This window comes from Tenrec ecaudatus, chromosome 9 (assembly GCF_050624435.1).
Source record: "Tenrec ecaudatus isolate mTenEca1 chromosome 9, mTenEca1.hap1, whole genome shotgun sequence".
Classification (NCBI taxonomy): Eukaryota; Metazoa; Chordata; class Mammalia; order Afrosoricida; family Tenrecidae; genus Tenrec; species Tenrec ecaudatus.
In genome coordinates, this window is record NC_134538.1 from 159,883,818 (window position 1) to 159,896,541 (window position 12,724).

At 55.0% G+C, this 12,724-nt stretch overlaps 2 protein-coding genes across 2 annotated transcripts; both read left to right on the forward strand.

Moving 5' to 3' along the window:
* The first annotated feature begins 1,369 nt into the window (after nucleotides 1-1,369).
* On the forward strand, nucleotides 1,370-2,374 carry LOC142456246 (taste receptor type 2 member 143-like). Its single transcript, XM_075557432.1, has one exon. It carries the CDS (start codon nucleotides 1,370-1,372, stop codon nucleotides 2,372-2,374), a length of 1,005 nt encoding a protein of 334 aa, XP_075413547.1.
* Nucleotides 2,375-8,743: 6,369 nt separating this feature from the next.
* TAS2R60 (taste 2 receptor member 60) lies at nucleotides 8,744-9,682 on the forward strand. Its single transcript, XM_075557433.1, has one exon. It carries the CDS (start codon nucleotides 8,744-8,746, stop codon nucleotides 9,680-9,682), a length of 939 nt encoding a protein of 312 aa, XP_075413548.1.
* Nucleotides 9,683-12,724: the final 3,042 nt, after the last annotated feature.

Consider the following 12,724-nt stretch of genomic DNA (forward strand, 5'->3'; position numbering starts at 1 on the left):
TGCATAAAGGGAAGGCTTGAGTAGAGGCACAATGTCCATCTGCTACCTTAATACTTGACATCTAAACTTATGTACATAGACCTATATCCCTACCATTATATATTAAAATATTTACATATATGCCTATGTTTTACCTCTATCAATGTGTTTTATCTTCCAGTTTTTCCTCTAGTTCTTTTTACTTTCCATCTGTCCCACTATCATATCATATTTGACCTTCATTCAGCTCTCAGTAATTTCTCTGGACTACAATGCACTAGAGCAAACTCCACGAGGCATTCTGTACACTCCTCACCATCGATTTTAGATTTCTTATTGTTCTCTTGTCCCTGGGTTTGTTGGCTCCCTTTCCTCCCACCTCCTCCTCTTACCTGTCTTCCTGGAACCATCAGTCCCGTTGTTTTCTCCTTGGGATTGTTTATCCTGCCTATCTTATATAGATAGACATAGAAAGAAAAGAGAAAAAAAAAAAAGAAAAAGCCTATCAATAGTTGCAGGCCTGTTAGCTACCCTTATGAATGTTTTCTGATTGGGTCTGATGAGATGCCAAGACCTGCCCCTGAGTCAGATATTTATTTTCAAGATTCCTTGGGGACTTCGTGGCTTTGCTCCCCTTGCTGCTCTGTTGCACTCCCTTCATGCATCACCCCGAACGCTATAAATTCTTATGGGAGTAGAAAGCCTCATCTTTCTCCCAAGCGAGCATCTGGCAGATTCAAATTCCTCATCTTGAGGTTAGCAGGGCAACAGGTAACCCAGCCGGCCAGGAGGTTCTCCTGCTCCCCTTATAGACCTGCCATTGGTTTGGCTGAAAATTGAGCCACAAGGATGAATTCATGAGTCAGGACTGTAGTCTTTTTTTTCTTTGTTTCTTTCTATCTGTCTCTTTCTTTCTTGGGTTCAGTTAGAGCTGTTGTTTTGGGGCTTCCACCAGTCTCTGTCTAGCCAGAAAGTAGGGTCACTGATGATGTCATTTTACTCTATCCAGGAGCTTCTAATGAGGTTGTTTTCAGAGCACTTGGTCGCGGTAGCTGGGCACCATCTAATTCTTCTGGCTTCATGGTTAAAGTGACTGTGCTTTCCCTGGTCCTGGTCCGGGTGATGTGGGTCACCTTAGCCTCTGTTCTGGTGGCATCACCCTGCATCTGCTCAAATAAAGAACAGGCAAATCCAAGCTACACAAATGGAGGCCAGTGTCATTGAAACCAGCAATTTGCATTGGGTGGGGTGGGGTGAGGGGTGCTCAGAGGGATCCATTTCTCCAGCCCTGGGCAGCGGTGAGGGTGTGGGACAAGCTGGGAGAGAGGGGTTGGTGGTGTGCTGGCTGAGAGCGGTTCTTCTTGTGGTTGCATGCTGTCTGCAGGAGGAGATGCCTTTCACACCCATGCCCTTCTTTATTGTTGGCTTCTTCCTGGTGTCGTTGGCCGCCATCCTGCAGAACGGCTTCATGGTGGCCACGCTGGCCTGGGGATGGATGTGGGGCCGAACACTGACCTCAGGGGACCTGATCGTGGCCTGCCTGGCTGCCTCCAGGCTCAGCCTGCACAGTGTGACCATATTGAACAACATCTTGGTCATCACCAACTCCTGCTGTCAGCTGGGCTACTTACACATCATCTGGGACTTCACCAACATCCTCGCCTTCTGGGTCAATGCCTGGCTCTCTGCCTTCTACTGCATGAAGATTGCCTCCTTCTCCCACCCCACCTTCCTATGGCTCAGGTGGAGGCTTTCCCACTCCGTGCCCAAGCTGCTGCTGACCTCCCTGGCCATCTCTGTGGTGACCACCATCCCCTCAGTCATCAGGAACGTCACTGTCGTGCTGAAGGATCCCTCCCGGCCGCTCTACAGCAACGGGAGCTGGGCTGGCTGGGTGAAGACCTTCCACCAGCACTATTTACTGCTCCAGGTCACTCTGGTGCTCTCTCTGCCATTCCTGCTGTTCCTGGTGTCCATCTCTCTGCTCTTGTTCTCTCTGCACCGGCATCACAGTCAGATGCAGGCCCGCCACCACAGGCCCCGAGACTCCAGCACCCAGGCTCACACCGTGGCCCTCAGGTCACTGACTTGTTCCCTCGTTTTCTACACCTCCTACTTCCTGTCCCTGGCTGTGATCATGATGAAGGTCACCCCCCAGAATAGGCATATCTACTGGGTCTCTCAGGTGGTGATATACACGGGCATTTCCCTGCACTCCACCATCCTGCTGATCAGCAGTCCCCGGTTCAGGGGGGCCCTGAGAAATGGGGTACAGGGCTGCAGAGCCAGAGGCTGTGGTAGCTCAGACCATGGCCAGGTCCCTCCGGAAGGCTCAGCACAGGGGCCAGTGGTGGTGGGAGTAGTGTCATGTGAGACAAGGAGGCTGCCGTGTTGACTCGTCTGCTGTCCTCCCTCCCCTCTTCCTTTCCAACACCACCCTGGCCCAGGACCACAATTATCCTCCCCGCCTCCCCCACCATCTTCCCACCAAATACGGGACCAATGGTTGATGTGCTTGGCTGCTAACAGGAAGGTCGAAGGTTTGATTCCACCCGAAGAGCTCAGAGGGAGGGCCAATGGATGCCCCAGTTGGTTCCACTCAGCAGTGGCCTGTGTCACCTGCCCCTCTGTGCCTTGGCCTCTCCATATGGTGTCATCTTTTCTGATGCATAGGATTTCCTTTGCATCTGTTTTTTTTTTTTTGAGAAGTGAAAAGGGGCCACAGAAATATTTTTAGAAGAAATAAGTGAAGTTCAAAATTGGAGCTTGACTCCCAGCCAAAGACACAGTTACAGAAAGGCAAGACCAAGAGCCAAGTGCCACTGAAACAAGGGTACCTGCCAGTGTTCCGAACACACTGTAGGCCCCGTCTTTCTTATCTGACCTCAGCTGGAATCTGAAGACCAGGTTTAGAGTCTTGCTGCACTCTGGAACCACGGCATCCTGGACCTCGCGGAATCCCTGTTCCCTCACTTACACAACAGATGGGACACTGCCCACATGTGCTCTTGTGGAGGTTCAACGTGACCCTTTCCATGTGCATGCGCATTGGAAGGAGCACAGCAGGGCTTGCAAGAAGCAGTGATCATGATGGTGGCAATGGTGCTTATCATGGTCTGTCTTCCATCCCGCCATCCTCTGAGGTGGCCAGGGTCCAAGGAGAAGCCAGAAGATTCCGCAGGGTCCCAGAGCATCCACGTGAACCCAGCAGGATGGAGTAAGCCAAGACTGCCTTCTCCAAGACCCAGCTTCCCAGAGTCTACATGCTCAGGGCTCAACTCACAGGTGAATGGGAGTGGATTGAGAGAGGTCCGGTTTCAGGATGGCAGGTATGGATGACACAAGGCCAGATACAGAGAGAGAGAGAGAGGGAGAGAGAGAGAGAGAGAGACTTGAACAGTGCATCCTCCTCTGAGCCAACACGTTAACTCGTTAGCTCCAACGAGCACCTCACAAAGAGGGTGGGGAAGGAAGGTCACCTGGGCCACCCATGCTACAGCTGCGAGTGGAGCTGGACTCACAGCAATAGGCTCTGTGCTCTGGGTGCCGAGGTGAACGGGGCCGGCACATTGGCTCTGCCTTCTGGGAAGATGAACATCCCCAGGGGTGGGGCAAGGCAGCTTCCCTCCCAGCCGCTCTCTCCTCTGCCTCTGCTCCTTCGGCTGCTCCCGCAGACCTGGGAGCAACGGGATGCATTTGGATACGCAGCTCTGGAGTCTGGCTTTTCTACTCCCCTCCCAATTGATCTACTTCGGGTCAGGAGCCAAGACCTGTACACACAGCCTCGGCGACTCACTGGTGGGGGCTTGCGTATTGGCCCCTGATTTCAGTTGGTAACTCTAGATCAGGCACCTGTAGGAAGGAGCCCTGGTGGCATCGTGGCTACACACTGGGCTGCTCACCGCAAGGTCAGCAGTTCAAAAGCACTAGCCGCTCTGAGGTAGAAAGACGGGACTTTCCACTCAGGTAAAGAGTCACAGTCTCAGACACCCACAGGGGCAGTTCTGCCTGTTCCCGCAGGGTGGCTGGGAGTCATCCTCGAGGCGACTCAATGGCAGTGAGTTGGGTTTTGGGTTTGGTATGCCACCTTGATGTCCTGGACTGGTGCCGGACAGGCCCGGGGACCTCCTGCCATAAAAACCAGACAACGGAGATCTCGATGGGACATGGGCAGGAAGGAGTGGATCAGGGATGTTTCCATGTGGGGAATGGCAAACAGCAGTAGGAACCACTGTGTGTGTGTGTGTGTGTGTGTGTGTGTGTGTGTGCCCGCGTGTGACCTGGTGGCGGGAAAACTGACCGGCTCTGTGCACCTTCACCCGATTCCACTGAGTCACTGGTAAGAGAGTGTTTGCTGTAAGAGCGAGAGTAAAATCAGTGTGCTTCACGTATGTCCTATGGCAAGCACTAGCTTACAGGATTATACATATGAAAGTTCTTTTTTTAAAGCCCCAATTTGAACAGAAAAAGAATAGATGGTTTCCTCCAATCAGGCCATCAAATTGGAATATTGGTAAAATAGCATGCACCATTTTCTCTGCCTTTTCAATCAAACCTGACATGGGAGCGCACGCGTGTGTGAAGATGAAGAAAGCCCAACCCACCAGATCTCCTCTGACCCTGGGGGTTGCCAGGAGAGGAGGCGGATTCTGAGACACCTGATTTCTTTGGTCACATTGAGGCTGTGAGAGGCCTGGTCTACCGCGGGGAACTTGACGTCTGCCTGTAGCACCGGGCCCTCGGACGTCCCCTTGGAGCTGCTGCAGAGCGGGTGTGGCCGTGAGGCGCGTTCGGGTGGGTGATTCTGCTGAGCATGAGCCGCCGAGCTGCCTAGCACCATCCTCACACGCTCTCCTTACCCTGGAGCTCATGATTGCAGCCGCGTGTCAGTCCATCTGTGGAGGGACTGCTCTGTTTCGCCGCCCCTCTCCCTTCCCAGGCCCGGTGTCCTTCTCCAGGGACTGGTCTTCTGACAATGGGCCCAAAGGACAGGGGACGAAGTCTGGGCTGTCTTTGCCTTGAAGGAGCATCCTGGCTGTCCACCCACCAAGACAGGGTTGTTTGTCCTGTGGGCAGCCAGTGAACACTCGCTCGCGTTTCAACCCGGGAATGCGTTCTAGGTGAGCCTTTTCCCGTCCTTCGTCTGTCTGGCTTGTTTTTCTCCTTGCGTTCTGTATAATGTTGCTTTCTTTCTCGTCTCTGGATTTCTCTTGCTCAGAGAAGCCAAGTCCGCCCGCACCTGTTTCCATCGCCGCGGCTGGTGCTGACATGAGTAATCGTGAGGGTGGCAGGGCCTTCATGTGGGGAAACTAACTCCGTCCTCTCTCAGGGGGAGCAGAAATCAGTGGCTCCGGTCATGGCTCCCTGCGTATTGCACCATCCAACCCATGCACCACATCGACACACGCTCCCACCTCCTTCCAGGGATTCTTAGAAGAGTCCAGCAGCGGTGGCAGCCCCACCAGGGCAGGACAACAAAGCTGCACAGTCTGGTCTTCTGTGGGGGATAGAAGGGAAGGGGTTTCACATCAGTAAAAATGAGGGAGAAGAATTGGGGAGCAATCAGACAAGTCTGATGGCTGAAAGCACAACCACAATCTCACACTTAATGCCGTCAGGTTGAGGCTGACTCACAGCGACCCTATAGGACAGGACAGAACTGCTCCTGTGGGTTTCCAAGACTCTTGACAGGAGTCGAAGGACTCATCTTTCTCCCACGGGGCTGCTGGAGGTTTCGAGCTGCTGACTTTGAGGACTGCAGCCCAGTCCCTAACTACTACAGCACTGCCAGGACTCATATAAAGGAACTCAGCAGATGAGGCTGAAAAGGCAGTCTTGAAAGGCGGGTAAGACATTGGGTTATCTCTCTACTCAAGATAGAATCACCAGAAGTTTGGGGGCTCTCAGGAGCCAAGGCCCGGGAGGTTAAGGAAGCTAAGAACATCAACCGACTGGGAACTTCTGAGCAAAGCCCAGGAGGCCTGGCACAGTTCAGATTGCTCTGAGAACATTTCAGTCTGGGCTCCAGCTTGTCCTCATCCTAAGGCACCAAGCCAGCTCTCTGATGTGCATGTTCGAGCAGACGGGAGAGAAGAGGTGGTTACCCTGCGGGCTGGCTGTCACTGCCTCCACCCAGCCCTCTGTGGCTGGACATCAACACACGGTCCCCACGAGACTCTCACTGCCTGAGAGAATCCCCTGGTCTAGCTGCCACAACGTAATGAAAACCAAGTTACAGTTAATGGAGAGGATGCTAGGATGCTACATATGCTTCAGGTGGGACACTCCACCTGGGCCCCGAAGTCTCTGGCCATGGTTGCTTCTTCCCCAAGCCCCTTGTTTGCCTAGGAAGTCCTGGTTCTTAGCCGGGGCTCCTCACCAGCACTGGGGGAATCTCCTCTTTCAGAGTCATGCTGCTGCTCTTCCGGGGGGTGGCGGGGGGGCTTCTTGCTTTTCTCCTGCTGACATCGCTTTCCTGAGGCCTCAGCAGCCCAGGTTGTCCCACTATTTCCCACAACAATGGTGATATACTTGGCGGCCTCTCCCCCCACCCCCCAACCGATCCCACTTCTTTCGAGTCAATTGAAGCTCATAATTACCCTCCTGGGACACTCTTTTGACTTTTCCCAGCATTTGAATCCCTCTGAATTCTGGGCAGTGTTTTCCCAACCCCTTTTGGGCTACTGGTCTTCACAGTTTGCCAGAGTGGATTCCACCCACCCCATAATGATCACATGCCCCCCATCCCCCAACGTAGACCTTGATTTTGAATGGCATGCAGGTATGAATATGTCACGTATCTGGTCAAGCACACATCAAAGAGGAAGCAAGAGAGAAACAGGTGGAGTTTTCAGTCCTATCTTCCACACACTCCCTGGGTGTGAGCACCCTGGGCGGGGAGCTGCTACCTGGACCGTAGCCCCAGGGTCCCTTTGGTGGGCACATGCGAGCAGAGCGGACACAGCTGGAAAGGGCACAGGATTCCTTTTGGTTTCTTCTGCTGGCCAGAGCTGAAAAGTATATTCACAGAGACTCCACGTGTCCTTTGGCTCACCGAGTCACCGATCCAGGATCTCATGGACGAGCCTGGAGCTCAACTGGAGCTACACGGGGCTTAGAGGGTGGTGTAGTGATGGGTTAGCAATAGGATTCTCCCCTTGCGGGTGGGAAGCCCAGGTTTGCTGTCCGGCCACCTCACCATCTGCCCTCCCAGCCTTCGTGTGGGTCTGGTACTGCACGGGTTTCGGCAGAGCTGGACCAGCAAGGAAAGCCAATCGACTCTACTTCTGAAAATCAGCCTGTGAGAACCCGGTGAGCCACAGTGCTCTCTGATCCTCAAGGGACCGTGCAGATGGGGCAGGGCCCAGTGGCATTTCCTTCGACTTGGCCCGGCTCTCCGTGAGGGGAAAGACTGGATGGTCAATGACAGCAGTCATGGGATGATCAGCAGAGGGACGGAAGGAAAAAGAGCATGGTGGCTAGTCACAGGGGGCCTTGTGGCTGAACTTGTTCCAAGGCTGAGCTGTTCTTCCCATCTTCCCAGGGAACTTCCAGTAGGACCTGCACCATCCTTCCAGCCCATCGCTTCTTCGCTGGTCTCCCTTATTCAGTGTCCAGCGGCTCCTAAGAGACTGTCACACGGCCTTTGGGCCTGTGGTCAGGAGAGACCAGTCCCTGGAGAAAGTCCTCATACTCGGTCAAGTAGAAGGACAGTGAGAAAGAGGAAGACCCTCACGAGATGGATGGACACTGGCTGCAACGGTGCACTCAAACACAAGCACGCTTGTGAGGACGGGGCAGGACCGGGCGGTCTTTTGTTCTATTGAGCATGGGGTCGCTGTGGGTCGGAATGGACTGGTTGGTACCCAAGAACAGCACCATCCCAGACCGAGTGGGCAGCATTTGCTGAAACACACAGTTCAGAGGGCAATGAGGGGCTGGGATAGGGACACCGGATGGACATGAGGTAGGGTGGCGATGGGGAGAGAGGACACAGTATGGGGACTGGTCAGCAGTCAACATCCCTGATCCATCTGTGTCTTCTTTGCTGGACGGGAGAGAGGGGTTTCTGGTGTAACCTTTCATGTAAAACACAACACACAGAACACTCACAAAAGAAAACCCCGGGGCGTAGTACTCGCCTGTCCCTCACGGGGCCCACCAGGACGGCAGCCAGCAAAGACCACAGCCACGTGGTCAGGTGTGCGGATGGGCAGTACAGGACGTTGGACTGGAGCTCATCTAAGGACATCAGTTTTCTCTATTGTCCATGCACACCCTCCCAGCACCTTTGCCCTGGGGTGCAGGGAGAACCGAGCCAAACTGAGAAGACTAGAAGAATTCATGGGGCGTGGCAGCCCCCCTCCCCGTGGGGGGAGTTCTGCACCGACAGGGCCTGCCTGTCAACCTCACCCCTGAGCACCCACAGGTGTGTGACGCCGTCTTAGGTGTCGGCTGCGGGCAGCAAGCCTCCGGATGTGGCACCCGCCGCTCTGTTGACACTGGCGAAGAAAGACAGAGGACGTGCAGGCAAATTCACGGCAGCTGGGCCACCACTGTCAACCGACCCTGGGCAGCATTTGCATCTGCCCTGAGAAAAGAAGCTCCCTCAGTTCTGAGGGTCTGGACCCCACGTCTGCCTCTGCACGCGGGCAGCAGGAGGGGCGAGTACACACTCTGCGGAGGCAGTTTTCCGGAAAAGGCTAGGATCTTCCAGAAGCAGCTCTGTAGGCAGCTCCTGGCAGTCCTGAGACCATCCAGAGAGATGGAGGCCAATAGCATGGACAGGGCGGCCTCCGCGCTGGCAGGCGTCCTGTTACTCTTGTGCCTGGGGTCCGTGGTCGGCAACGGCTTCATCATTGTCTCTCTGGCCACTGAGTGGCTGCTACGGAGGAAGCTGTCTCCTTGTGACACGTTGCTGGCCAGCCTGGCGGCCTCACGCTTTTGCCTGCAGTGGGTGGTCATCGGGAAGTGCATTTATCTCTTCCTCTGCCCCCAGGCCTTCACCTACAACCCCGCAATGCAGGTGTTCTCCTTCCTGTGGGACTTCCTGAACTCCGTCACCCTGTGGCTCTCCACCTGGCTCAGCATCTTCTACTGTGTGAAAATCACCACCTTTGCGCACCCGGCCTTCCTGTGGCTCAAGAGGAAGGTGTCCAGGTGGGTGCCGTGGATGCTGCTCAGCTCCCTGGGCCTCTCCTGTCTCAGCACCATCCTCTTCTTCATCGGCAACCAGCGATTGTATCAGAACTACCTACAGAAGGACCGGCCCCGGTGGAATGATACCTACAGTGAGTTGAGGAGGTTCTATGAGAACTTCTACTTCTTCCCGCTGAAGCTGGCTATCTGGACCGTGCCCACGGCCATGTTCCTCCTGGGCATGGCTCTGCTCATCACGTCTCTCGGCAGGCACGCTGGGCAGGTCCTCCTGACCATCTCGGGGCGCCGGGGCACCAGTGTCCAGGCCCACTTCAGGGCTCTGCTGACCCTCGTCTCTTTCGCTGTCCTCTTCACCGCCCACTTCCTGTCGCTGGTGCTGAGTTCTGCAGTTGTCTTCTCCTTTCAGGACCTGCGGTACCGGGTGTGGCAGGTGGTGATCTACGTGTGCACTGTCCTGTACCCCGTCATTCTGCTCTGGAGTAACCCCAGGCTCCGAGCCAGGCTGCCAGGCAAGTGCTGCCCAACATGGGCAGTGGCATCATGAGGGACAAGCTTCAGAGGGACGTCAAGGCAGAGGTGTAGCACAAGGAGACCTTGCCTGTCCCTCTCTGGGGTCCTCTGTCTGTCCAGGCTCTGATTAGAAGGAAGAGCTGCTGGGACTGGGATGTGAGATCCAAGGCCTGCAATGTGGGCTCGTGTCCCTGGAAGATGCCCAGGATGGAGTTGATGTCACCCCTGAGACCCTGGTGAAGCCAGAGTCCTCTGGGTGCTTAAATGACCCTCCTAGGAGCTGGGCCACAGGACCCCGGCCTATCACCAGCTGGGGAAGTCTCTGGCCACTCGATGTTCCCTAGGGCTTCATGTTGTCACCACCTTCCTTGATTGTCCCTTAGCTGGCTCAGTCTCTTCATGATGGTCCCTGGAGGGGTGCTGCCTGAGCTGCAGGGCGGGCACCAGCAGGGCAGGCTGTTCAAATGCTCGGGGCTCCCAAGTACTGGGGTTGGTGGTTTACATGCTGCTTGGACCAGTGCTGCGCCCTTTTGTCTGTCCTGGGTGAAGGGCCACTAGTGCCCTGTCCCTTCATGGGGATGTTGACACCTACTGCTGGGTCTGGTTTGGTGGCCTTGTTTGGGATGCTTTTTGGCCATCCGCAGAGCTTCTGCAGCCTGCCCCAGGCAAAGGCTCACACTGTCCCCAAGTCACTTTAGAACTTCCCGGACACATCTTGAAAACCCAACCAGACTCACTGCCGGCAAGGTGACTATGACACACGGACACCTTACAGGACAGAGTAGAGTCACCCCGTGTGTTTCCCAGACTGTTGCTCTTGGTGGGAGCAGACAGTCTCGCCTTTCTCCCGAGGAGGAGTTGGCAGTCTTGAACTGCCAAGCTTGTAGTGAGCCCAGCCGTGTATAACCGCCTGTAACCCCACGCACCATGGGGTTGTCCTGCACCTCAGAACACCAGCTCCAGTCGTTGTTTTGTGGGCCCTTCCCATGCCCGGGGACCCTCATGAGTGATGATCAGGAAGAACACGGACCTCTTCCTCCTGCCAGGCTTTCTACCACCACCCGCCTCTCACTTGGACTGCTTAACACCTCGGCACCATCTGCTCCCTTGCCTCCCCACCCAAACTACCAGGACCAGATAAATCTCCAGCAGGACTGACTCAGGTCATGTCCCCCCTGCCCCCCAACACTGGCTCTGTGCCCGCCAACTGGAACAAGCCCCCTCCCCTTGGCACCCCCAAACTCAAACTCAAATTCCCTGCCGCCAGGCCGATGCAGACTCACACTGACCCTAGAGGACAGGGTAGAACTGCCCCTGTGGGTTTCTGAGACGGTCACTCGTTACGGGAGTCAAAAGCCTTGTCTTTTACTCTCAGAGTGGCTGGTGGTTCCAAATTTCTGACCTTGCAGTTAGTAGTCCAATGCGTAACCACTATGCCACCGGGGCTCCTTTGGCACCCAAGGACACCCCATATCAGGACTAAGTGCTTCTGCTCTAATAGAGCCTTCTCTAGAGCCGAATTTGGGTGGTCCTTTGTTTCAGGACCGTCCCAGGACCGTCCCGGGGCTCTCTCCCCACTGCTCTGTAATGGGCTCGCTAAGCGCCCCTCCCCCGCAGCTACTGGACAAAGTTTTCCTGAGCTTGCCTCCCCAGTTAACTCTGAAAGGTCTGCTCCAAGGGCAACATTTCAAGACTGCTGTTTGGGGCCCCTTCCCCCTTCCCGCTTCTCCCCCCTCCCCCCCAGGCTTGATCTCTGCCACTCTGAGGATGTGTGCGTGGATCTGGCTCTCTGTAAACCTGTCGTACCCCTCCTGCCAGGGAGACCTGGCTGCTCTGCCCTTCCAGGTATCTTCGGTAGTGCCCGCGGCGGCTCCTGGGCTTGGCTGTCACCACGGCAGGGCGCTCAGGGCAACTACCTACGGCATCTTCTCCTTCGCTTGCTTTAACCACTCCTGTTGGAAACATACGGATCCACGGGAACTTGCAAAGCTAACACCGAGAAGATCGTCGTGCCCTTATCCCAGGCCGCCCTGGGGGAGGTGGCGAATGAGTGCTTGTCTCTGTTGGGAACAAGCTCAACATGTCAGTGCTCCGGGAGGGGGTCCTGGTTCATGGCAGACCCATCATCTTCCACGAGGGAGGCCCGGGCTCCATCCTCAGGCAGTGCATCTGGGACCCAGCCACAGTCTGCGTGCACAGGTTTCCTTGGCTCTTCCAGACCAAGACAGGCTAGGAAGAAAGGTCTGCTGTTCTACACGTACCCACTACATTTTCCCATCCTGATCGAAGCTGCATTTCTTTCATGAGCTGCCGACCAACTTGCGAGACCCCACCTGTATCTGGTTCCCCTTTGGCTTGGGCACAGCATAGAACAGCAAACGCGCGAGGGAGAGTAAAACAGGCCCAGTTTGGGATGCCTGCCTGCCTGCCTCCCGTTTCTGCCCATTTGGATGTTGCTAAGCAACGGTGCCTGCCAGGCTTTCAGCTCCTTCAGATGGTAGGGTTCCTTCCCAGTGAAGTGCCCTTTCTCCGCTTGGTGGCTGATCTGGGGCCCCCTTTCCAAAGCATCCTACACAAGCTCTGCTTAGTTCCGCTCTACATGTCACTAGGCTGGCCAAGGGGACATCACAGGATGGGAACAATGGTCCCCCCCCAGGGGCGGCTTCCCGGAGCTGGGGAGAGAAGCTGAGCTGGGTGTGTTTGCTAAGTACCTTGCCCTCCTCTGATTCCTTTATCGATGACAAGGACGATGATGACATTAAGGATCAGTGATTGAGCTACTTAGATATGTTCTATAATTAATTCTTAAGAAAACTCCGAGAAGTGGGGCTTTTCTGAGCCTTATGGCCTGTGTGCAATGGGGTGACATTCACAGTGTGACCAAACCATAAGCACTTCCAGGAAGCCAATTCTGACTCATGCTGACCCTATAGGACAGGGCAGAACTGCCCCTGTGGTTTCCAAGACTGTAACACTTTATAGGAGTAGAAAGCTCCATCTTTCTCCTTAGGAGCTGCTGGTGGTTTTGAACTGCTGACTTTGCACATCACAGTCCAATGTGAAACCACTGCGCCAC

Coding starts and splice junctions, on each gene's coding strand:
- LOC142456246 (XM_075557432.1), top strand. CDS start 1,370: ATGCCTTTCACACCCATGCCCTTCTTTATTGTTGGCTTCTTCCTGGTG.
- TAS2R60 (XM_075557433.1), top strand. CDS start 8,744: ATGGAGGCCAATAGCATGGACAGGGCGGCCTCCGCGCTGGCAGGCGTC.